Below are 27156 nucleotides of genomic sequence, written 5' to 3'. Positions count from 1 at the left end.
CATTCACAAATGTTAACATCCTTAATGGAAGGCAGCAGAAAATAGATGGAAGAAAGAGAGACGGGAAATTTGGAGAAGCTGGGTTTTTCCACCTTGGAGGAAACATAGAAGAGATTTGATGGGGGTGTTCAAAATTATGAAGGACCTGGACAGAATAGAGGGGGAGAATCTTTTCCCATTTGGCAGCAGAATTGGTCACTCAGTGATTAACCCTGGGGAATTAAACACCAGTCTTGTTGTTAAAGTGATGATTACAAACATGATGAGCTGAACAGCCTCCTTATGTACTGTAACCACATACTATAATCGTAAGATTGTTGCCAGCTCAAATATTTGGAATTCCCTAACCTATGCACCAACAACAGTTGATAACAAATTTTAAGGGTAAATAGGGATGAACAATGAATGCCTTTTTTGAGGGTTTTACACTTTCAATCAACAAACTAACCCTTGAGTTTCTAATTCAAAGCAAGTTTATTACTAACTGAGCCAAAACAATAAATACAAACTGCAAAGCAGAGCTTCAAGGAGTTGCAACATGCAGCTGTGATACCCTGGGTTGCATAATCTGCCAGTCAGGTTGCCTGCTTGCATTGCTGAACTCATTCATTTATTATTTGATATCCAGTCACTGTATTGGGCAGGTAACATGGAAGGGGTGGGGTAAGAAGGAACATATTAGGTTTGCCTATTCCAGATCTCACCTGGCCACCACACACGAGTCACTCAATAGTAACCACAATCACTCCACCATTGGTGACCATGCCTTCAGCAACATTCCTACCAATTTAATCTTCCTCTCTGCAGACTTCAGCTGTCATGCACAGCACGGCCTTCCAGAAATGGAAGTCGTTGCTGCGAATAGCGTCAGCCAATCACTGTGCACAGAGCCCCACAGCACAGCTTAGAGGAAACAAGTTGCCTGAGCTCAAAGCTCCAAAGTTCCTTCCCTAAACCTTTCTATCTCAATCTCACTTTCCCCTTTTAAGAAATCATCTACACTTTTCATCAGCTGACCAAGATATTTCAATATTTCCCTGTATTGCTTTGTATGTTGTTTTATAATTCCCTTGTGAAAAACTTTGGGAAGTTCAACATGTAAAGTGCTACACGAATACAGGTTGCTGCGCTTGGAGAATAGTCTTAGGCCAGACCACCATGGTGTGGTGACAGTGAAGCTCAAACGGTTTGCTAACCACCAAGAACTTGATGCACAGCCAAGTTGAGGAGAAGTGCGATTGGAGTTTGGGATTTTTAGAAAACATATCTAACTCAATGGAAGATCTGAAAAATGCATTAATGACTTTTCTCATTATTGGTGAGCATCAAAAATATTGGTCAGTAACGATGAACAACAAATAGTTCTGTTTTCAGGGAACCTACCTCACTGTATTAGCACTGTTGTAGTCTCATTCCTGGAAGTACACATAAGAGAGAGCGAGCTTGTGTGTAAGAGAGCTGGGGGTAGAACACAAGGCCCTAGTGGTATAGGGCATTAAAATCCTGCAACTGGAATATTCTACAATTGCTTTAAACTAGGCAGGCAATAAAATGTTGAGGAAGGTTATCATTTAATTCCCTTTGCTGAAGAGCTGCTTCATAAACACAATAACAGAGACACACAAGCAAACACATTTATTTTTTTTTTTAAAAAATCAATGGTACCATTACAGAATTCTGAAATCATCAAAAGGACTTCATGATCAGAAACAGATCAAAGTAGAAAATTACAATTGGACCACTCACATCCTACATAATTACAGGCTGTTACTGCTCCTTTGCGCTTAGCACAACTATTTTCAATGATTTCCAAATTATGTAACAATAAATGACAAAGCAGAGCTGCTCCCACCCGCACTCCTCTGACCCTGTGCAATTTTGAACCTGTGAAATATTCTCCAGTGTTTCGACTATTTCCATCCTTTCAGATTTAGTGAGAGGAAGGAACACAGAGCTGATGAATCATGGAATGAAGGGAAATAGCTTATGGGTTAGGGGTCCGAAACCACAGGTCGCAACATGTCTACATTATTGAAGGATCAGAGTGAAGGAAGTGAGAATGGAGGAAAACAAGAGATGTTTAAATCAGGAGGATTCTGTGTACTCCTCAGGGTGAACAGAATGCCTGATCCAGTGTTCAAATCCAGGCACTTGTTTCAGATATACAACATCACAAATTGATGCTCAGACTCAACCACTGGCATAATTTCTAAATCAGGACTTGGGCTGCAGCCTCCCATTCTCAATCAGATGCAGCATCTCACTCCAGGATGGAACAAATGTCCAGTAGTTCTAAGATACTCAACACTTGATGGAAGGCTTTACAGTAAACTTAGCCACCTTCATAAAAAAGTTATTGTTGTCATTACTCAAGAACTGAATTTTCTTGTTCTAGGCTTGAAATATTCTGAGGACCAGTGGACAGCATTTGGCACCCTCTGCCACCTCAATGCACCATTTTCCTATTGCGAGCTCAGACAGGTCTTAACAGTGATGGAGATCACAGCTGGGCCTCATCCTCTCAAAACCCACACAAATAGGCCAAGTTTGGTGAGGAAGTACTGGCCAAGAATCTGGGTTTTTGTTTTACTCCTCCCCTGCCACCTAAGACTCTGGACTGTAATCTCTGTTGAGATCAGTGAATCCACTGAGGACCATGGATTAACCTTAAAGTAACCTGAGGAGGACCTAGAGACGGTCACCAGCAGCTAAAAGAGCAAGAGAGAGAAGGATCCTGCGCTTTTGAAAATGAGACAAAGTGGGGACAGCACCTTCTCAAATGAGAGAGCATTTTCAAAAGGAGAAGAGTGGACCCACATGAAGGGCAGTGGGAGAGAAATACTAATGGCAGAGAGCACTGTCAGAGCCAAGACATCTCAGGTAAACAGGCAGGTGAGAAACAAGTTACCTGGACAGAGTTTCAGGAGGCAGCCAGACCCCTCAGATTAATTACATTATATTTAGTCTGTGGTCAGGATAGGAAGCTGCGACTGCAAGCGAGATAGGCATGGGGATCCAGAATTTAACTTTGGAGCAGCCTCAGCTGGTATCCTTGTCCAATAGTTACAAGGTTCTTGCTCCTGGTGTGGACAAGGGCACAGACTACAGAGAGTATGGGTAAACAGACCACAGCACCATAGTCTAAAACAAGTGGGGGCAAGGGAAGGGAAACATAGTAGTAAAAGGGAATAGGAATACATATAGTTCTCTGCAGCAAAGAACAGAATTTCAAAGGCTTGCCTACCTGGTGCCAAAGGACCAGGACATTTCTTCTGGGCTAGAGAGAAACTTTAAGTAGCGATCAGAACATAGTTGAATTTCAAATTCTGTTTGAGGAAGAGCAACTCTGATCGCAGTTTAAATAAGATCAATTACAGATTACGAAGAAAGAGTAGTCTAAAGCAAGCTGGGAAAATAGATGAAGGGGAAGGTCAGTAGATGAGCAAAAAATATTAAGGCATACAAAGTGGTGAAAAGGAGCAGTAGACCAATGGATTGGGAATTTCTTTCAGGAACCAATAGTGAATGATTAAAAAGCTTAGAGAAAATTGATTATGAAAGTAAATTGGCAAGAAATATAAAAGACAAACAGGTGCTTTTATCAGTATATTTACGGAAAAGTAGCTCATGTCAGTGTGGCACCCTTGGAGGATGAACTAGGGAATTGATAGCACCGGGGGAATCAGCAGATAATTTAAATAAATATTTTGCATCTGGAGGACACAATAACCATGAAGCTATCAGATAAGCAAGGTAACTAATGGAAAGGAAGATCTTGTAACAGTCTAACAAGGGACAAAGTACTTGACAAATTAATGGGATTAAAGTCACAATTTGTTAATGATTACACAGTGCATGTTATTGATGTGTATGACTTTATCTAATGGTTTTAAAGGAAGTAGCTGCATTGATAGTAGGGACATTGATTAAAATATGGTTCCAGCGAATTGGAAACTCTTGAGGGAGGGAGACAAAAAGCAGAAAATTATAGGCTAGATAACATTTGTTGTTGGGAAAAAGCTATAGTCCATTATTAAGGAAGAAGTATGACATTAAGAAAAGCTTCACATAATCAAGCAATCAATATGGTTTTGTAAAAGGGAAAATTATGTTTGGCAAATTTGCTGAAGTTCTTTGAGGATACAATAAGTAGAGATGATAAAGGGAAACTTGTAGAAGTAGTGTATTTGGATTTCTAGAATGGGCCTAATAAAAAAGGTTAATACACAGATGCTTACAGCATTAGAAAGTAATGTATGAGCTTGGATTACACACAGAAGACAGAGTTGGGATTAACAGGCCTTTTTTAGGTTGGAAAGAGGCAACTATATTACTGACTTGGGCAGGGGGAGAGAAAGAGAAATCAGCAAGTAATTCAAATTTGATGATACAAAAATAGGTGGAGTGCATGTTGTGACGAAGACATTAGGAAATTGTAAGCGGATATAGATAGGTTTAAGTAAATGGGCAAACAGCTTAGTAGGAGAAAGTGAGGACTGCAGATGCTGGAGATCAGAGCTGGAAATGTGTTGCTGGAAAAGCGCAGCAGGTCAGGCAGCATCCAAGGAGCAGGAGAATTGATGTTTCGGGCATGAGCCCTTCTTCAGGAATTTCCTCATTCCTGAAGAAGGGCTCATGCCCGAAACGTAGATTCTCCTGCTCCTTGGATGCTGCCTGACCTGCTGCACTTTTCCAGCAACACATTTTCAGCAAACAGCTTAGTAGATTGGGTTTAATGTAGGAAAGTAAGAGATCTTGCACTTTGGTAGGAAGAATCAAAAGGCAAACTACCATTTAAATGGAGGAACATTCCAAGTGCAGTGCAGAAGGATATTGATATTCTTGTGCATGCAGCACAAAACATTAGCAATAGGTGCAGCAAGTAATTTTGAAGGCAAATGGAATTTTGGCCTTTATTGCTGAGAGTTGGAGTTTTAAAAAAGGGAAGTCTTGTAACAACTGTACAGGGTGCTGGTGACACTGTACCCGGAGTACTGTGTATGGTTTTATTTCTTATATTTTGGATAGGTTATTCTGGCATTGAAGGCGATTCAAAAGAGATTCACTTGGCTGATTAGAGGGATGAAGGGATTAACTTATCAAGAACAGCTAAATGGGTTAGGACTGTATTTATTAGAGTTTAGGACACTGAGGGGAGATCTTATTGAAACACAATGTTCTGAAGGGGCTTGAACAGGGTTGATGTTGAGAAGATGTTTCCATTAGTTGGGGAATCTTGTTACAGAATAAAGGGGACAGTCATTTAAAACAAAAATGTGAACAAATCTCTTCTAGAAGGTATGATTGTCTGGGATTCTCTACCCCAGACAGCCAAAGAGGCTAGAAAGTATTTCAAGAGGAGGTAGATAGATTTTTAAAATATCAGGAAGTTGAATGCTTCGATGAATCGGCACAAGAGGAATTGAGGTCTGGGGTAGATCCATCATGACTTTGTTAAATGGTGGGCTGAATGGTCGACTTCAGCCATATTTGTTATCTTTAATGTAAACCTCAGTCCTTCCCAGTCTGTGAGATCCACTACCACAACTAGGTGGAACTGGAACAGTTTAGTATTTAAACTTTAAAAGTGAAAATATTTGGTTTTAAACTTTAAATACTAAAAAAGATATAAAGGAATTTTCTGTTCACTCCATATGGGACTTTAGCCAATGGTCACCTTAGCCTACCGGAACACAGTTTGACCTTGTGTTTCCAAACATTGCTGGAAGTGTGGGTTTGAACCTTGCAGACACCATAGCTGCTTGATCAATCCAGAAGCAGCTGTAGGACCCCAGTTTCTCATCCAGTGCCATTAAGGAAAACTGGAAATCAGGTCTTTAGGAATATGTGACAGTCCTGCTTGTACATACATATAAAACTTTCATTTTTACTCCCAACTTATATTTCAAAAATTGTGGCAAATTTTAAATTCAAATACTTCAATGGTAAAATACTGTTTATTGATGAACTTTAGGTCCCCCCTTCTACCAATCTGACAGAACGTTCTGGACATAGAGGGGAGGAGCACTGTTGTGTCAGTTAGTGTTTTGAAGAGAGAGACCTGCCAAGAGCATTGAGCTAGCAAATGCTCAGCTACAGCAGCCCAGGCACCGATTTTTAAAAATACATAAAATTGTTCTAATTTAAAAACATTATAAATCATTTCCAGCAGAACTTCTACATTTGAATCATGACTGCACAGTACCTTTATAAAATACAGGTTTGGGATTTACAAATAGGTTGAGGGCACTCGATTATCCATTGCTGTTTCTGCACACAATTATCTAACATCTAAAAAGTAGAGTGTTAATTTTGGGGTTTACTTAAAAGTTACTAATTAATACTTGAAATCCTAAAGCCCCACAATAGTTACTTGATCCACAGGGAACATTTAAATGAACACCCTCGGGTAAATCTTAGATTAGAGTTGTTTCTGTATAGTTCCCTACAGAACAGTGCTCAGGAAGCAACCAAACAGAGCTAGACTCCTGGTGTCTTTTACAGGGATGTATAAAGGAACTTTCTTTGGTTAACTCTCAGACTCGCCTTGTTCTTCTATAAGCACAGCACTGGTGCTGCTTACCGTGCGTCCGCAGTTCAGAAAGGAGACCCCCAGTGAAACTGCACAGTACCAGGCCTGGAGGGACAACAAAGAAAAGCAAAGGTCACTTCACAAAGTATTCAATCTGAGCATCCTTTCCATTGCACCAGAGTTGAAGCAACAGGCACAGTTGACTACTAAATTCTTTCCTTGCTATAATGTGTCTAACAATCACCCAAACTTCCTGAAAACAGAGGGATTTTTGTGTGCTAGATAGCAATATTTTGCCCCTTGCAGAGAGTATGTGCTGCTGACATTTTGAGCACTTTTCTCATGAACTTTCAGATTTACTTAATTCTTCCACGTATAGAATTCTTCCAGCTTTGGTACATCTTCAGTTCAGGAATACAGTTGAGATCAGGATACATTGGGTTTTCCAGGTTAGTGGGTAGATGCCAGTGTGGAGCTGTACTAGGACATCTTGGCTTGGGGCACAGCACGTTCCGGAGTATAAGCATTTAATACTATTGCCAGAATATTATAGAATCATGCAGCATGAAAACAGACCCTTTGGCCAACCAGATATCCGATAGTAAAAGTTTCTTTCAATACGTAAGAAATAAACGAGAGGCAAAAGTAGACATTGGGATGCTCTGAATTGATGCTGGAAAGCTAGTGATGGGAGATAAAGTACTTACTAAGTTCTTCAGCTATTTCCTTGTGTCAATCTTCACAGTGGAAGACATGAATAATATCCCTACAATTAAGGAGAGTCGGGGGGCAGAGTTAAGTATGGTAGCCATTACAAAAGAGAAAGTGCTAGAAAAGCTAAAAGATCCAAAACTTTGAGAAATCTCCTGGCCCCGATAGGCTACATCGTAGAGTTCAGAGGGAGGTGGCTGAGGAAGTAGCGGAGGAGTTGGTTGTGATCCTTCAAAAGTCACTGGGAGTCAGGGAAAGTCCCAGATGATTGGAAAATCGCTGTTGTAACCCCCTTGTTCAAGAAAGGATCAAGACAAAAGATGGAAAATTATAGGCCGATTAGCCTCACCTCTGTTGTTGGTAAAATTCTAGAATCCATCTTTAAGGATGAGATTTCTAAATTCTTGGGAGTGCAGGGTCAGATTAGAACAAGTCAGCATGGTTTTAGTAAGGGGAGGTTGTGTCTGACAAACCTGTTAGAATTCTTTGAAGGGGTAACATATAGGGTAGACCAGGGAAACCCAGTGGATGTTATTTACCTAGACTTCCTGAAGGACTTTGATAAGAGGCCTCACAGGAAGCTGCCGAGTAAGGTGAGGGCCCATGGTGTTTGAGGTGAGTTACTGGCATGAATTGAGGATTGGCTGTCTGATAGAAGGCAGAGAGTTGGGATAAAAAGGTTCTTTTTCAGAATGGCAAGTGGTATCCTGCAGGGTTCAGTGTTGGGGCTGCAGCTGTTCACTTTATATACTAATGATCTGGATGAAGAGACTGGGGGCATTCTGGCGAAGTTTGCCGATGATCCAAAGTTAGGTGGACAGGCAGGTAATACTGAGGTGGTGGGGAGGCTGCAGAAAAACTTAGACAGTTTAGAAGACTGGTCCAGGAAATGGCTGATGAAATTCAACATGAGCAAATGTGAAGTCTTGCACTTTGGAAAAAAGAATACAGACATGAACTATTTTCTAAGCAGTGAGAAAATTCATAAAGTCGAAGTACAAAGGGATCTGGGAGTGCTAGTACAGGATTGTCTAAAGGTTAACTTGCAGGTTGAGTCCATGGTTAAGAAAGCAAATGTAATGTCATTTCTCCCAAGAGGGTTGGAATATAAAAGCAGCAATGTGCTTCTGAGACTTTATAAAGCTCTGGTTTGGCCCCATTTAGAATACGGTGTCCAGTTTTGGGCCTCACACCTCAAGGAGGACATACTGACACTGGAGCGTATCCAGCGGAGATTCACGCTGATGATCCCTGGAATGGTAGCCTAACATACGACAAATGGCTGAGGATCCTGGGATTGTATTCATTAGAGTTTAGAAGGTTGAGGGGAGATCTAATAGAAACTTACAAGATAATGCATGGCTTAGATAGAGTGGAGCTGAAAATGTGTTGCTGGAAAAGCGCAGCAGGTCAGGCAGCATCCAGGGAACAGGAGAATCGACGTTTCGGGCATAAGCCCTTCTTCAGGAATGAGGAAAGTTTGTCCAGCAGGCTAAGATAAAAGGTAGGGACTTGGGGGAGGGGCGTCAGAAATGCGATAGATGGAAAGAGGTGAAAGTGAGGGTGATAGGTCAGACTGGGGTGGGGGCGGAGAGGTCAGGAAGAAGATTGCAGGTTAGGAAGGCGGTGCTGAGTTCGATGGATTTGACTGAGACAAGGTGGGGGGAGGGGAAATGAGGAAACTGGTGAAATCCGAGTTCATCCCTTGTGGTTGGAGGGTTCCTAGGCGGAAGATGAGGCGCTTTTCCTCCAACCGTCGTGTTGTTGTGGTCTGGCGATGGAGGAATCCAAAGACCTGCATATCCTTGGTGGAGTGGGAGGGGGAGTTGAAGTGTTGAGCCACAGGGTGGTTGGGTTGGTTGGTCCGGGTGTCCCAGAGGTGTTCTCTGAAACGCTCCGCAAGTAGGCGGCCTGTCTCCCCAATATAGAGGAGGCCACATCGGGTGCAGAGGATGCAATAGATGATGTGTGTGGAGGTGCAGGTGAATCTGTGGCGGATATGGAAGTTTCCTTTGGGGCCTTGGAGGGAGGTGAGGGGGGAGGTGTGGGCGCTTAGATAGGGTGGACGCTGGGAAGTTGTTTCTGTCAGACGGGGAGACTCAGACCAGTGGGCACAGCCTTAGAATTAGAGGGCGTGAATTTCAAACGGAAATGAGGAGACATTTCTTCAGTCAGAGCATGGGCCTGAGGAATTCATTACCTTGGCGTGCAGTGGAGGCCAGAACGTTAAATGTCTTCCAGGCAGAGATCGATAAACACTTGACCTCGCAAGGAATTAAGGGCTATGGGAAGAGTGTGGCTAAGTGGAGTTGAAATGCCCATGAGCCATGATTAAATGGCTGCGTGGACTCGATGGGCTGAATGGCCTTACTTCCACTCCGATGTCTTGTGGTCTTATGGCTTTGACGTACTGTGGGGCTCGGTATTAGATATAACGTTTCAGCTCTGCTCAACGCATGTTTTATAAAGGATTGACATAAATTCTTTGGTTTTTGTACTCTGTTCTGCTATTATATGTTCAGAAAAGATTTACAAGGATGTTGTCAGGGTTGGAGGATTTGAGCTATATGGAGAGGTTGAATAGGCTGGAGCTGTTTTCCCTGGAGCGTCAGAGGCTGAGGGGTGACCTTATAGAGGTTTATAAAATCATGAGGGGCATGGATAGGGTAAATAGGCAAAGTCTCTTCCCTGGGCTGGGGGAGTCCAGAACTAGAGGGCATAGATTTAAGGTGAGAGGGGAAAGATATGAGAGAGACCTAAGGGGCAACTTTTTCACACAGAGGGTGGTACTTGTATGGGATGAGCTGCCAGAGGAAGTGGTGGAGGCTGGTACAATTGCAACATTTAAAAGGCATTTGGATGGGTATATGAATAGGAAGGGTTTGGAGGGATATGGGCTAGGTGGTGGCAGGTGGGACTAGATTGGGTTGCGATATCTGGCCGGCATGGATGAATTGAACTGAAGAGTCTGCTAACGTGCTGTACATCTCTATGACTCTATATATGCTTATAGCTAAAGATTCCATTTGTGTTTTTGAAAGGCTTCCTTAACTCCTACTTCTATCTTCAAAGCATATATATTACCCCCGCATCTCTCTGTATCTGCATCCTTCAGGTTGTAAAAGCAAATCCATTTTGCCTCTCATTCCTCTTAACCAAATGTACTGTTTCACACTCCTCCGTTTAATTCTTTTGCTATTCACCTGCTCTTTTCACCATTGTCACCACAGTTTACTACATTCCCAGTTTCATATCCTTTATAGATTTTGAAATTTAAAAAAAATTAACTGAAGCTGGAATTTCCCACTGAATCAGCACCACACTGAGTAGTACATGAGCCTAGTGAGGCAAAATGGAACCTCTTTTTAATGACTTATAACAAGATAATAGAAGAATCTGTGTCAGGACTTACCAGGTAAGCGACAAAACTCAAGTATGCAACCGAAATGAAGGCTGCAACCAGATAAAGTGCCACATGCCCCAAACTTGAAACATAAACTATAACAAAATACATATTAATGGCACAGATGATAAAAACAGTGATTCCACCAGCAATCTTCCACGCCCTGAGGGGGAAATTAAAAAAAAAACACTAATTATACTCAAGATATCATGATTGTGATAGAGTCTCCAGTCAATAGAGTAATTTTAAATAGAAATACACAAATTATAACATGGAAGCAGTTAAACTAGTCCATGTTGGTATCTTTGAACCCAACAGCAGTATTTGAACCCTGTGCTCCCAGAATGGTACCGAGGGGCTGAATGGCCAATTTACATCTTGTACCCAAGACAGAATTCCAGACAGGCAGGAGCGAGTTATGTTGAAATCTATTCTAAAATTTTACATGCAGAGTAACAGGTAAAGTGCAATTATCTTCTTTAATAAGGCAGCACGGAAAGAAAAATAAGCATTTGGATTACTTACAGACCATTGGCGAAGTCGTGCATGACAGAGCCCATACTTGTAAATGTCAATATTGGGATCAATGCAAATGGCAACTGCAAAGAGTTGAAAGATCAGTTAGAGCTGGTTCCGAAGGGTCATGCTGCCATGAATAAACCAAAATTCTGCAAACACACAACACATTTTAAAAATGCTTTGTTGTTTAAGAAAGTAAAACTTAATTCTTGCAAGTAATGTTTTAAATGTAATGCCTCACTGCAGTAGCAAACTAGAAATTAAGCCCCAGTATTCCCAAATTCATCACAAAAATTAAAAGATTTTAGAATCATACGAAATTCCCCAACTTACCTATATTTGAGACCTATGTTGTCAAAGCATGGGACAAATTTCTGTACTTAAGAATAACTACTTGTTACAAATAGGTTCTAACTGCAGATAAACAATTATGAACTGTCAATATACAAGTCTGCTAGCAAAAAAAGTGTATATACACACACACAAGCAACAATGTAAATGGAAATAACTTCACGGAGGCCAGTATCCCATCACTAAGGTACTCTTTATTTACATGTGGAGTCCTTGACTCTGATCCAGCTCCCTCAAAGCCAGTTCTCAGAGTGAACAGGATGGCTGACGCTCTTGCTTTTATCTGTCAGCCAGGGCTCCCTCAATGAACCAGGTTAACAGCCCCAGTCAGGAAACTCATTCTCTGGGAGGTCTACCTGGCTGACCAATCACTACATAACTGGACCCTCTGTACATGCTGTTTATGCTTTAAAAAGTGCAATCTTTAGTTTTTCAACATGTTGTTTGCCATTTCAACCAATAATCAAAAACTCAAAAAACCCAGAGTCTTTTCACAAAAGGTATTAAAAAGAGTAAAACTTTTTCATACTCTTTATAAATCATTGCGATACCACCTGACAGTAGTTTATGAAATAATGAAAGGTATAGATAGGGTTAATGGTAATTGTCTTTTCCCTCTGATGGGGGGGGGTTTCAAGACTAGGAGGCATACTTTTATAGTGAGAGGAGAAAGACTTAAAAGAGATGAGGGGCACTTTTTGTTACAGAAGGTGGTTTGCATGTGGAATGAACTTCCTGGGGAAGTGGCGGATGTGAGTACAAAGTACAATGCTTAAAAGACGTTTGGATAAGTACATGAGTAAGAAAGGTTTGCAGGATATGGGCGAGCAGACGACAGGTGGGACTAGTTTAGTTTGGGATTATGTTTGGCAAGGACTGGCTGGACTGAAGGGTCTGTTTCTATGCTAGGAGACTCTTGAGCATGTCATTCTTCCAGGGACCCAATAATCTTTTGGTACAAACATTCCTTTTTGGGAAACCACCATAATTTATAACTTTCAATTTATTTTTCTAATATTTGTTTAATTTTAATAAGATCCAGCCTTAATCTTTTTCTCATTTGCACTCTGTATATAGAATGTACATCAACCCAGACCTATTCCCATTAATATTGAAACCAATGCATTAAAAGGCTCCAAAGTGTGACGTAAAATCTGAATTCCACTTTAATCCTTTTGCAGTCCTACTTATTTTTACCTATTGACATTCCATCTATCTTGATTACAAAATAAAGTCCTACTCCATTCTTTTCTTTGTCCATTCTATTTTACCTCATTACAATCCTTTGTCGAGGTAATGAGTTGACAGCTAGTCTTTCTTCTATTGCAATGTCACCTGCTTTTCAACTTTTTCAGAATGAGATTCAAATTAACTGAGCTGGATTTTGGTGGAGTCGGACCAAAACTGGAGGCCTTTTAAAATGGTGGTTGGGAGCCTGATTGGAGTTCAGGGGGTTGGGCCACAGATTCACCGGGGCCTTTTAAAACCTAGAATATTGATTGCCGACATCTGGTTATATCAATAGGATTTTTCTGGATCCAGAGGGGTTGACATAAACAGAACTGTACAAATGTACTTTCAAATTCCACTGAATCATCTCATAAGAAATCATCAACATCTATCACAAATAAGTTTCCCTTTTTGATATCAACGAAATGTTGTGAATACTGCCCTTAATTGAAATCAGCTCCCTCTCAGCAAGACAGATCTGACTGAAAATTATTATACCTTTGAACCAGCCCATACACTCTGCTGTTTTAGTTCCCATAGTTACCCCTCTGCACCCCTCACCTCTTTAGGCATTTTCAGAAACACTTCTCTGAATGCTTTTACCCTTCAGAATCACAGATTTAATGCCAATTTATCCACACTCCAATGAATATATGGCCAAAAGTTTTAAAGGGACTTTCAGGATTACTTGCCCTGCTGTGGAAGAGACCACTCCATCAGTTGCATTGCCCAGTCACTGTCTACAGCCCAGAACAACTAGGCTTGCTTTAGCCTTCAGAGGCTAGAAGGACTGCTCCTGTACAATTCCATCTATGTAACAAGACAGGCTGGTACTTCAGAATAACTATCCAATGCCAGTATCCAACTTCTTTGGTTTTTGCCTCTCTCATTAGTTTGCCTAATAGTTAGCTGGTAATCACAAAACTTCACAGTCATGACAGTTTTGGTTTCTTGTCCCGTCTCATGATTGTTGTGTACCCCTCCTCTTATTATGCAAAATGCAGCCTCTATGTACACCTTAAATGTTTTTCGGGACAACTACAATAAGGTGTCCTTCAGTCGCGGGATTATTATCTGGTATGTTGGTATTTTCAAATTGAAGAGTCACTCTCAGACTCTCAGTTAGAACTGGCACTGCACTTACTTTCCACTCTTTTACCTCACACTCACTCCTTGACCATTATCTTGAACATTTCACAAATGTTTAAACTTGTCAGTAGTTTTTCTTGCACTTCCCTCTATGGTCACATCCCTCTATAATTCACTGGACCCTTGTGAAATATACATCCCCCAAGGTCCCACTTTAGGTATTGGTCTTTGGATGGGATAGCTCTGTCCGCAGAGTCAGGATTATTCAGCCTACCATCATCCACTCTGGTCTATTGTATTTGGTTCCTCAGGATCATCTCAAAATGTATGAATTAGAGAGATACAGGCACTTCCTCACCTTCTATCAGCTGCTCAGTTTCAGGGTGTTTGATATCAATTCCAATTAACTGAGGAACAAACTTTAATTGTTTGATTACTATGTGGGACAGACACTGTCTTACCATCACCCACTATTATGTTACCAGGTCCTTCCCATTCCTTACAGTCTACTCTTTTGTAATACGCCATATCCTCAATGAAAGATTATTGTGGGACAGTCTTAAGATGCCCAAGATTTTTCTGAATTTCCTCTTGAGATTACAGTCTTCATGAATGCTCCACTCCCTGCTTATAAAACATTCAAATATGCAGAAAAAGAAATGAATTGCAGTCCCCTCGAGAACAGGGGAACCATCACTTAATACAGAAGGTAATTTAGAACTCTTCCCTTGGACCAAATGATAGAGACTATGTCTTGCAACAATCTGAAACAAATTATTTGGCATGTCAGTGGAGTTATCAGGTTGCAGTTTGGTTGATCTGCAAAGACGTCACACGCCATTTCATCCATGATTCCTTTTTGCTAAAAGGATGTTGAGCTGTGGTATTCGTGACCACAATATTCAGGTTTTCACTCGTTTCCAAACGCATCATTAGAAAATACTCCTCAATGATTGGTCAGAAACTTAGCCAGTACCTCAAATCTGGTCTCTCTTGATTTCACCATAACTTATCTACAATCACTTTTTTTTTTTACCAAGTATTATGGTAGAAAGACTAAATCCGGTTGCCACAGATCTTAAGGTATGGGACAAAGGAAGAAATATTTTCATTCCACACTTTATATTGGAGAACACGGTCTTATTGTAAGCCTGCTATTCGAACGTGACCTTCAATCAATGGCAATTACCTCATTAAAGGTATAAGACATAAATATTTCCATGCCACACTTTGAGGTGTTTGCAAGGTCTGTAAAGTCCCCTGGCAGTGGAAAACCTACCATAAGACGTGGCAGTGTCCTTCAACACACTTTGCATACTAAACAGAGTCAGCCTTAAAAATGTTTAATGACACAATCTCCACTGCTCGCTCGGGTAGAGCATTCCACAGATTAACTCAAAATCTTTCGCTATTTCTTCAGTTTAAAATGAGATCCCTTATTTTCCAACAGTGTCTCCTGGTTGTAGTCCAAGCCTTTCTCACAAAGGGAAAGGACCTTTAAAACTCCACCCTGTCAATTCCCCTCAAGATGTTACATAGTTTCCCACTCTTTTGCTCATGTCTTCCCCTCCAATTCTTCACATTCAAGCCCATAAGCTTCCATGTTGAAGTATCATCCTAGTTTCCCCTACTCCAGCATGATTCTTCCATCAAACACATCTTTCTTGTTTCCCATTTAAGCATTCTGAAGGGATTGTTGCCTCCATGACATTCTGGCCCACTCTTCCATGACTCCGAAGACTACCTCCCTTGCTTCCTGCCTTCTGTTTATAAACTTCTATCTTGTTCACAATGTGGTCTGCTCTATACCTGGAAGACCAAACAAACTGGGTGAATGCTTTGAGAAACACTTCCATTCAACCAGGTGTGACTCTGAACGTGTTTCAATTCCCCACCTTGCTCTCATGCTGACCTCTCTGCCTTTAGCTTCCTGTAGCGTTTCGATGCACTTTAATGCAAGCTCGAAGAACAGCATTGTATGTTTCACTTTACAGACATTCAGAATTGACACAGATTTCAGCAATTCCAGACAGCAACCTTCTCTTACCTCTACTCTTGGGTGGCAGCTGCCATTCACCCTTCCTCTCAAGACATACCCCTTAATTCTTTGCTCGCCCCATCACCACTCCTTTTAGCCTTGTACCATGAACTCGCCTATCATTTAATCTCTCCTGTCTTCCCCCGACAGAATCTTCCTTTTGTCTATTTCTACCCTCCCTCACCTTCATTTGCTTAAAACTGATAATATCTCTAACTTTTCCCAGTTCTGATGAAAGGTCTTCAATCTGAAACATTACCAGTTTTGTCCTTCACAGATGCTGCCTGACCTCCTGAGTTATTCCAGCATTTCACACTTGTTCAATTAATTATTTTATTATATATTTGTGGTATATTTGGCAAGGACCTCAAGAAAATACTTTGCTGACAACAGTTGAAAACTGACAGAAAACAAACACGTGGGACCAAGAGAGGATCCGGTTTTGCTCATCATCTGTTCAAGGCCAGGGTTGTGTGTTCCAGATGTCGAGTTCACGAAGGATTGTATTCTGGCACCAAAACAGGAGTTAAAATGGCTGTATTTATATCTCATGATTTTCTTGATGGTTACTCTGATTTTCAGGGAGTTACTTTTAATGAACAGGAACTCAGTTTTCATTCATACCAACTGCTTTAATTACTTTCTGTATTTGTATTAATATATGGGTGTTTTGGACTTACACAGAAACAGAGGAAGAGGGTGGCAGAAGGAGATTGGCTGAGTGGATGCCGGCCAATTCGCTCCATTCTACTTATGGGCAGGGAGCACAGCCTTTTTCTCAGATTGGTCACCCTCGTGATTGAATGTTCCAACCTGAGAACTCTGTGGGAAGCTAGAGAAGTGATTGCTGGGCCTCTTGCTGAGATATTTGTATCATCGATAGTCACAGGTGAGGTGCCGGAAGACTGGAGATTGGCAAACGTGGTGCTCTGATTAGGAAGGGCGCTAAAGACAAGCCAGGGAACTATAGACCGTTGAGTCTGACCTCGGTGGTGGGCAAGTTGTTGGAGGGAATCCTGAGCGACAGGATGTACATGTATTTGGAAAGGCAAGGACTGATTCGGGATAGTCAACATGGCTTTGTGCGTGGGAAATCATGTCTCACAAACTTGATTGAGTTTTTTGAAGAAGTAACAAAGAAGATTGATGAGGGCAGAGCAGTAGATGTGATCTATATGGACTTCAGTAAGGCGTTCGACAAGGTTCCCCATGGGAGACTGATTAGCAAGGTTAGATCTCACAGAATACAGGGAGAACTAGCCATTTGGATACAGAACTGGCTCAAAGGTAGAAGACAGAGGGTGGTGGTGGAGGCCTGTGATCAGTGGAGTGCCTCAAGGATTGGTGATGCATCCTCGACTTTTTGCCAGTTACATAAATGATTTGGATGCGAGCATAAGAGGTACAGTTAGTAAGTTTGCAGATGACACCAACACTGGAGGTGTAGTGGACAGCGAAGAAGGATACCTCAGATTACAACAGGATCTTGACCAGATAGGCCAATGGGCTGAGAAGTGGCAGATGGAGTTTAATTCAGATAAATGCGAGGTGCTGCATTTTGGGAAAGCAAATCTTAGCAGGGTGTATACACTTAATGGGAAGTTCCTGGGGAGTGTTGCTGAACAAAGAGACCTTGGAGTGCAGGTTCATAGCTCCTTGAAAGTGGAGTCGCAGGTAGATAGGATAGTGAAGAAGGTGTTTGGTATGCTTTCCTTTATTGGTCAGAGTATCGAGTACAGGAGTTGGGAGGTCATTTTGCGGCTGTACAGGACATTGGTTAGGCCACTGTTGGAATATTGTGTGCAATGTTGGTCTCCTTCCTATCGGAAAGCTGTTGTGAAACTTGAAAGGGTTCAGAAAAGATTTACAAGGATGTTGCCAGGGTTGGAGGATCTGAGATACAGGGAGAGGCTGAACAGGCTGGGGCTGTTTTCCCTGGAGCGTCGGAGGCTGAGGGGTGACCTTATAGAGGTTTACAAAATTATGAGGGCATGGATAGGATAAATAGGCAAAGTCTTTTCCCTGGTGTCAGGGAGTCCAGAACTAGAGGGCATAGGTTTAGGGTGAGAGGGGAAAGATATAAAAGAGACCCAAGGGGCAACGTTTTCACGCAGAGGGTGGTACATGTATGGAATGAGCTGCCAGAGGATGTGGTGGAGGCTGGTACAATTGCAACATTTAAGAGGCATTTGGATGGGTATATGAATAGGAAGGTTTGGAGGGGTATGGGCCAGGTGCTGGCAGGTGGGACTAGATTGGGTTGGGATATCTAGTCGGCATGGATGGGTTGGACCGAAGGGTCTGTTTCTATGCTGCACATCTCTATGACTCACTCATTGCCCCAACTATTGGAGTATTGGACTGAAGAGAGTGAATTAGCAGAGAATGATAGCTGATAAAAATGATCCAAAATATCCTTTTTTTAAAAAAATAAAGAACCTGTACTGTATTATCAATCTTAAACTAAAGGAAAAAAAATCAAAAATGTCAAACCCAACTCCTCAAATAATCCATCATGTGGATTATTAGAAACAGAGAAAGGCAAGTAAACCCACAGTTCTGTCCTTTTGCGACTTAATCCCACCTTCTCAATGTACTGTACAGAGGTTTATCAGACTGTTGCTTGATTTAATTTATACTTTGTATTTATATTCGAAGAGTGTGGTGCTGGAAAAGCACAGCTGGCAGGCAGCATCCGAGGAGGAGAAGAATCGACACTTCGGGCTTAAACCCTTCATCAGGAATTTATGTCCAGTCAGATAAGAGACAGATACCTCATCTCAATTTGTGCAAGTTAAGCATATGTGGTCACACACCAGGATTCCACATTAGCAATATAGTCCAAATACTGTTTGTTCCAGAATTGCCTGTAAACTCACTGTAAAAGTTGATTGCTTCAGCACATCAAGACTCCTAGCTGCATCTGTGCTGCAAGTGTGCGTATCCAACCTCTGAGCTTGGGTGAGTCACAAATTGAAACTCAACATCAGATCAGTCAAACCACTGTCTTCAGACCCCACCAAGGTGTTGCTTTCTTGCCACCAATTCCAGCCCCCTCTACAGCCACAGACCATCCACAATTTGGTCTTTGACAGACCTTTTAACTAGAATTGGTTTTCCTAACACCCAGTTTATGGGCCTCCATCTTCCATTAACTTCAACTTACTCAACACTCAACTTACTCAACACTCTTCAGGCCTATAACAGCCTTACTTGGCCTTCAACAGTATCCTCACTCTTGAAAGTTGACACCATCCTCCAACACACAACTTCAGGTTTCTGTCCAAATCAACAAATTACTCCTCAACCTCATCTCACTCAAACACAGCAATCTACCCCAGTCTTATTGCATCTCCAAAATGCTCGGTTTCCCCCAATGCCTTCTGTGCATCCAATTTTTGTCATCACCTCTGTGTGTATGTCCCCTCTCCCTGGCACGGCCCAATAAATAGCAAAACATTCAGCTGCTTTGATGGTGCTTTCCAAGCCACCCCTCGGACCTCCATGCACTGTTTTAAGCTTGGTCACGTCCACTAATCTCTTCTTGGCATTGGATTTTTCTCGAAGTTTTATATCTGTGCAGTAACTTTGTACATTTCAAAGGCATGTACTAGATTTTGTTATTGAAGGAGAATCATCTCACCTGCATGCTTTGAAGAACATTCAGGAAGTCATTCATTCCTGTCAGATGTTCCACATCTTGAAACAATGCCACCAACAGAGTTGGCGTGATAGCAATGGATCGAGTGAAGAGAACACGAGCAAAGCGGGACCACTTCAAGTTCAGGAAGCCCTTCAGATATAATGTCAAATTAAATTATTTCTGAGTACTTCTCTTAAAAGATTGATATTTGTACATATCAAACTACCACACCACATCAAACACTTGCACATCAGGAACAGCACGGGGTAAGATACAGAGTAAAATTCCCTCCACACTGTCCCCATCAAACACATCCAGGACAGGGACAGCACAGGGTTAAATATGGAATAAAGCTCCCTAAACATAATTTCAAAAATGTACATGGTTGGTTGTGAATCACAAAAGAATACCCAGCTCCAAATTTAATCATTCCATTTAGCATTGACTATTGGGATAATTTTGTATTTTGCTTCTACTAAGAGCCAATTTGAGACTTATTGGAATTTATTGCATGGAAATAACATTCTTATCAGTCTGCCTGCAAGTTATCAGTTCAAAGCAGTGGAAACCCAGGTGAATTAAAAGTGTAGCAGCCACAACACTGGTGAGAGGCTTAGAATTAGAGGTCGAAAGAAACAGTGATTAGGCAGAGTGTCAATCATGACTGGTGTTGTTCATAGAAAATCTTTCCTCGGGCAAGTATTCGCCCTGTTATTGGATCTTAAATACCCCAAAGTGTTTTGCATCAATTAATTACTTTAATAAAGTAAAAGGACTGGATATAAAGGTTCTGAATTGGGGAAAGCTGATTTTATTAAGACAAGATAGAATCTGGCCAATGTGGATCCGGAGCAGCTATTTACAGGAAAATCCACATCAAAACAGTGGGAGACATTCAAAAGGGTAACAGTGAGTGGGCAGGGCCAGTACGCTCCCATAAAAGGAGAAGATGGAAACAATAAATCCAGAGAACCCTGATGTCAAGGGATGTTCAAGATTAAATAAGGAAAGAAGAAAGGAAACTTATGGTAGATACCAAAGGCTGAAAGCAGCGGATGCTTTAGAGGAATATCGAAAGTGCCAGGGATTGCTTAAAAAGAAATGATGAGAGTGATGAGGGAAAATGCAAAATCACTGCCAGGTAACATCAAGGAAAATCCAAAGGAGTTTTACAAGTATGCTCGGGGAAAGTGAGGTCTGCAGATGCTGGAGATCACAGCCTCCTATACATTGGGGAGACAGGCCTCCTACTTGCGGAACGTTTCAGAGAACACCTCTGGGACACCCGCACCAACCAACCCAACCGCCCCGTGGCTGAAACACTTTAACTCCCCCTCCCACTCTGCCAAGGACATGCAGGTCCTTGGCCGCCTCCATCGCCAGACCATAGCAACACGACGCCTGGAGGAAGAGCGCCTCATCTTCCGTCTAGGAACCCTCCAACCACAAGGGATGATGCAGATTTCTCCAGCTTTCTCATTTCCCCTCCCCCCACCTTTTCTCAGTCCCAACCCTCAGACTCAGCACCGCCTTCTTGACCTGCAATCTTCTTCCCGACCTCTCCGCCTCCACCCCCTCTCCGGCCTATCACCCTCACCTTAATCTCCTTCCACCTATTGTATCCTCAACGCCCCTCCCCCAAGTCCCTCCTCCCTACCTTTTATCTTAGCCTGCTTGGCACACCTTCCTCATTCCTGAAGAAGTGCTTATGCCCGAAACGTCGATTCTCCTGCTCCTTTGATGCTGCCTGACCTGCTGCGCTTTTCCAGCAACACATTTTAAAGTATGCTAGGGGCAAGACAATGACCAGCAAAACAGCAGGGCCTATCAGGGACCAAAGTGGCAATTTGTGCATGGAGCCAGAATATACAGCTGAGGTTTTAAATGAATACTTTGCATCTACATTCGCTGTTGGGAAGGATGATGTAGGTACAGAAATGAGAAATGGGGACTATGATATACTTGAACAAATTAAGAGAGGAGGTATTAGTAGTTTTACCTTCAAAATGGATAAATACCCAGGCCCAGAGGAGATATATCGAAGGCTGCTGTGGGAAGCAAGGAGGGATATTGCAAGAGCTCAGTCATGAGTTTTCAAGTCCTTTCCAGCCACAGGAGAGGTACCAAGGGACTGGAGGACAGCTAATACAGTACCATTATTCAAAGAGAGTTGTAGGAATAAACTAGGAAACCACAGGCCAGTGAATACAACATCTGTAATAGGGTAACTTTTGGAAAAAAATTCCAAGCAGCAGAATTAATCTCTACTTAGAGGGGCAAGTATTAATCAAGGATAGTTGGCGTAGCTTTGTAAGCGGGAGCTCACATGCAATAATTTTGAATTTCTCAAGGTGGTGATTCGGTCTCTTAATGAGGGTAGTGTAGTTGATGTAGTTTATATGGACGTCATTAAGGCTTTTGACAAGGTCTTGCATTGCAGACTGGTTAAGGTGGTAAGAGCTCATAGGATCCAGGGCAATTCAGCCAATTGCATCTAAAACTGGCTTACTGGCAGGAACAGAGAGTGATGCTCAAATTGTGTTTTTGCAATTGGAAGCCTGTGTCCAGTGGTGTACCACAAGGTTTGGTGCTGTGTCCTTTGCTGTTTATTATGTACATTAATGATCTAGACATGAATAAAGGAGGTATGATCTGTAAGTTTAAAAATAATAAGAACATTGGTAATGTGGTACATAGTGAGGAGGAAGGCCTGAGACCACAAGACCATCGACAGATGGGCTAACGAGCAGCAAATGGAATTTAATCCTGAAAAGTGATGAGATTCATTTTGAAGAACTAAACAAGACAAAGGAGGACACCTTGAGTAATAGGATTCTAGGAATTAGAGGACCAAGGGACCTTGGTGTGTATGCCCCTATTGAAGGCAGCAGGCCATTTAGGTAAGATAGTTAAGATGTCATACAGGATACTTGCCTTTATTAGTCAAAGCACTGAATGAATGAGCAAGAATGTTATGATGGAGCAGTATCAGACATTGGTTGGCCACAGCTGGAGTATTGTATGCATTTCTGGTCATTAAACTATAAAAATTATGTGACTGCACGAGAAAGGGTGCAGGAAAGTTTCACCATAATGTTGCCTGGGCTGAAGTAACTCAGCTATTGAGATAGACTTGGTCGGCTGAAGTTGTTTTCCTTCAAGCAGAGAAGGAAAAGGGGACATCTGATTGAGGCGGACAAAGTTCTGAGAGGCATAAGCAGAGTTGATAGTGAGCAACTTTTTCCCCTTAGTAGAAAGGTCAATAGCCAGGGGGTACCGTTTTAAGTTAAGGAACAAGAGGCTTTGAGAAGATTTGAGGAAAAAGACTTTTTTCACCCAGAGGATTATGGCTATCTGGATCTCACTGCCTGAAAGGGTGAGAGAGGTGGGGATGCTCATGACATTTAAATAGTAAATAGATGCAACACCTGAAATGCCACAGCATACAAGACTACAACCAAGTACTGGAAAATGGGACTAGAATAGAATGTTTGAAAACAGGCACAAAGGGCCTGTTTCCCTGCTGTAAAAACTCTACTGACTCTGAGTCCAAGGACAGTGGCCATTGTTGTGTTAGCAACTGTCAGAAACAAACATGACAAAAAACATTTGTCTAGCTTCATCCTAAACAACATCACAATCCTTCACCTCTGCAAACATTCTGTGAGCAGTAGTAAAAACCCTATATTTCACTGAATATTGCTTGTGACACAAACAGGTTTGTAGGTTAGAAAACTCAAAGCCAACAAAAAGCACACACGGTGAAATTCTTGAATTAAGATTACCTCCATGACAAACTGACCGGAGTATGTTCCAGTCATGGTTGAACTCTGACCTGCAGCCAGGATGCCAATGGCCCAGATGTAGAGAGCAGCAGCACCAAAGTAACAGCCCAACACAACGCCCTGAAAGAAAGACAACAGACAGGTTATATGACAAGAATTAGTGCTGAGGCTACCATTATTTATGACTTGGATGACAGAAGTGAATGTATCAGCATTAAGGTTGCAGATGGCAGAAAAATAGATGGGAAGCAAGTGGTGAGGATGATACAAAGAGTCTACAGAGGGATATAGACATGTTAGGTGAGTGGGCAAAGCTGAGCAGATGGACTATAATATGGGAAAAATGTGAGTTTATGCACTTTGGCAGAAAGAACAGAAGAGTTGAATGTTATTTAAACTGGGAGATGCAACAGAAAACTTCAGTCCAGAGAGATTTGGCAGTCCTCAGGTATGAATCATAAGCAGCTAGCATCCAGGATCAGCAGGTAATAAAGAAGGTAAATATAATATTGGTATTTATTTCAAAGTAAAGAGGTCTTGTAGCTGGAGTACTGAACAGTTTTGTCCATTTATCTACAGTGGCATTGTAGGCAGTCCAGATAAGATCCACGAGGGAATATTCGTACGAGATGATGTTGGGCCTGTACTCAGTTTAGAAGAATTAGGAGAGACCTTACTGAAACAGAGCTACTTAGGGGGACTTGACAAGGTAGATGCAGAAAGATTGTTTCACCTTGTGTGAGAATCTAGGACTGGAGGGCATAATCTCAGAACAAGGGGCTTCCCAGTTAGAACAAAGATAAGAGGAATTTTCCCAGAGAGGAGTGGATCTGTAGAATTCCTCACTTTGCTATGTTAGCACAGTTGCACTTTTACCCTGACAACCTCAATCAAATCAGCTGCATACTGCAAGTGCAAATAGCCCAACTACATTTCATTAACATTTTGAAGTCTTTTTACCAACTGCCAGTTTCAAAATGATACTGCACCAGTTTTGCCACCCATAACCATGGCGAAAACTGAACAGGGCTATGCTAAAGGTCACTTTTGACCGGCTCAAATGTGCTCCCACTTACCCCCTTGTAGATGTTAACGTCGAAAGTCCGATTGTTCAGAGGAAAGAGATTGGAATATGGACCACTCTGGTTGAAACAATCATTGTGCTTCATAAAAAAAAAACATTTTATTACAGTGTGAAACATAATCCTCAATATTCAATATCAACAACTTCTGTGAATATATTTACCCTGCAGATGTACTACACCTCAGTACTACAAGATGACCAGAGATTACAGTTTTGTTTTGCAGGTTTTGGTTTCAACCGGATTTTCTTCATTTTTGCTTTTGGACAGCAGCTGTTCATTATTCTGCCATTCACAGCTCCTCAGGACCCACTGTAACAGGTCTCAAAAGGAGAAGAAATTCCTTCATTCAGACAGAAGTGAATCACTGGAATTCCTCACCCCACCCCAAAGGGTCATGGATTCTCTGGGGTAAGGCAGGATATTACACCAGGTGGGATACTGAAGGACAAAAGGTACAAAGGGACCAGTGGAATTAAACCTGGTGGGATATGAAAAGAATGCAGGGCGAGTTGGGATAAGACTGGGTGGGATATTAAAGAGTGGGAGGAGTGAAGAGAGTGGGACTTGATTAGAGATATATTAAAAAGGTGAGAGGAATGATGTGGAGAGTGAGATATTAAAGAGTGTGGGCAGTAAAGGGAATGGGATTAGACTGGATGGGATATAACAAGATGTTGGGAGTGAGGGGGAGACTGGAAGGAATATTAAACAATGTTATGACAGGGACAGTGGGCTGAGACTGGAGGAAATATTAAAGGGTATGAGGACAGTAGGATAGTAAAGATTGAGGGGAGTGATGAGACTAGGTGGTTCCTTGAGAACTTTATACATACAGATTTTTAATATACTAAGTGACCTCTGTCCCAAAATATTCAGCCAATGTGTACTAGCACCCTGATTTGGGAATGGCCACAGTATAAGCATGTTTCCAGTAGAGTACATTACCTCCAACACTCACCACTTGTGCATTGGTCTTATCATAAAAAGCCTGCGCAAACACAGAGACCACAAAGACGTTGATGAGGAACGAAACAAACAGAGCCATGCAGGCTTCAATGAAAAAGTAGCGATTTGCCTCCTTCACTTCATTCTTATTGGCTCGGTTTACTTCCCTGGACTGACAGAGGGAGGAGAGGGAGGAGAGGGAGGAGAGGGAGGAGAGGGAGGAGAGGGAGGAGAGGGAGGAGAGGGAGGAGAGGGAGGAGAGGGAGGAGAGGGAGGAGAGGGAGGAGAGGGAGGAGAGGGAGGAGAGGGAGGAGAGAAAAAAATGTCAGTACTAGGATTTCAGAGCATGTGCAGCATGGGGTTGAAACAGTTTAAACACTTATTAACTTCCTTTTCAGTCATCACATGACACCAGGTTATAGTCCAACAGGTGTTTTTGAAATCACAAAAGCCAGTCTGCACGTGTGCCTCCCGTCACTTCACCTGACGAAGGGGCAGTGCTTCAAAAGCTTGCGATTTCACATAAACCTGTTGGACTATAACTTGGTGTCTTGTGACTTCAAACTTTGTTCATCCCAGTCCAACACCAGCACCTCCGCATCCACAAACAAGCCTAACCTGTGTAGGGCAGGGAAGAAATCACATAATGATGCTAAACAGATAATGTCCAGCGTACTACAAATGTTTCGCAATATCACACAACATATCTTCTGTTATCAGCATTTTTGGAAAGATTCCCATTGCAAGTGGCAGGATTTATTCAATATGGATTATTGCATGATCCCAAATCCCCAAACTCATGGGAGTTTGAGCTTATCTTTGGTTGCCAGTCATACTAACTCAAAACAGTCCTAAACACAGCCACTGGTGACCAAGTGAGGGCAGAGTTAAGGGCTGGGTGGAAACTATCAGCTGACATACAAAGTGCAGAAAGGGACATATTAGGTGAGTAATTGATTGAGTTTGGCTGCCAATATGTGAGACAATGTGAGAGCACACATGGTTAATTAAGAGTCATCACGTGAGGAGGTTATGGGATGGCAACTAATGTTCGAAGAAAAGCCAACAGATGTCACAGCAATAATAATAAAGAAAACAGTCTCGCCATTCCCCCCTCCCCCACAATGCTCGAGGTAACTTCAAACAGGTTTAAAGCTCAAAAACCACTTGAAACAGCAATATATTAGCTTCCAAACATCTGAATTTCTGTACCCATCCAAACCACAATCCATTTCATACTTCTTGTGACACGTGCTAGCAACTTTAAACAAACAGTGTACACGTGGCAGAGGATTAAACACACTGATATGAACTACTCATACATATGAACACAAAGAATGAGCTTGGCACCTTAAAGTGGTGTAGGTAACAGGATGTGTCAAATGAAATACTTCTGTTACTTAACACTTCACCTGTGTACATGCAAATAGAACAGAGAACAAAGATGAGTACAGCAGAAGAATCAGGCCCTTCTGCCCACCATGTCTGTGCTGACCATGATGCCATTCTAAAATAATCCATCTGTCTGCACATAGCCCATATCTTTACTTTCTGCCTGTTCATGTATATGTCAAAAAGCCTTGCAACTTCGCTGTCGCATTGGCGTCTACTACCTGCGCTGGCAGCACATTCCAGGCACCTACCACCCAGTGTAAAAAAACAACTTTCCTTGTGCATCTCCTTTAAACTTTCTCCCTCTCACCTTAAACCTATGCTGCCTCATATTTGACATTTTTACTGAGTAAAAAACTCCACTACCCACCATGTGCCCCTCAATTTTATATACATCAATCAGGTTGTCCCTCAGCCTCCAATGTTCTAGTGA

At 42.0% G+C, this 27156-nt stretch overlaps 1 protein-coding gene across 6 annotated transcripts in view; it reads right to left on the bottom strand.

Annotated features, from left to right (window-relative positions):
- Window positions 1-27156, bottom strand: part of slc11a2 (solute carrier family 11 member 2) — a 95761-nt gene that overhangs the window by 6461 nt on the left and 62144 nt on the right. For 4 of the 6 annotated variants that reach the window (XM_043681780.2, XM_043681777.2, XM_043681779.2 and 1 more), the window contains exons 10-16: window positions 25345-25503; window positions 24378-24464; window positions 23302-23421; window positions 19517-19666; window positions 11172-11245; window positions 10656-10809; window positions 6584-6637 (exon numbers count right to left, since the gene is read on the bottom strand). In XM_043681780.2, coding sequence (XP_043537715.1) covers window positions 6584-6637; window positions 10656-10809; window positions 11172-11245; window positions 19517-19666; window positions 23302-23421; window positions 24378-24464; window positions 25345-25503 — 798 coding nt within the window. Of the gene's footprint in view, window positions 1-4671; window positions 6638-10655; window positions 10810-11171; window positions 11246-19516; window positions 19667-23301; window positions 23422-24377; window positions 24465-25344; window positions 25504-27156 lie in introns of those variants that run through there. The other 2 variants (XM_087985560.1, XM_087985561.1) reach the window with 2 other exon arrangements.

This window comes from Chiloscyllium plagiosum, unplaced genomic scaffold, assembly GCF_037043375.1.
Source record: "Chiloscyllium plagiosum isolate Xiang-an unplaced genomic scaffold, Cpla_swu_hap1 HiC_scaffold_53X, whole genome shotgun sequence".
NCBI lineage: Eukaryota > Metazoa > Chordata > Chondrichthyes > Orectolobiformes > Hemiscylliidae > Chiloscyllium > Chiloscyllium plagiosum.
This window is presented reverse-complemented; position numbering and strand designations above follow the sequence as displayed.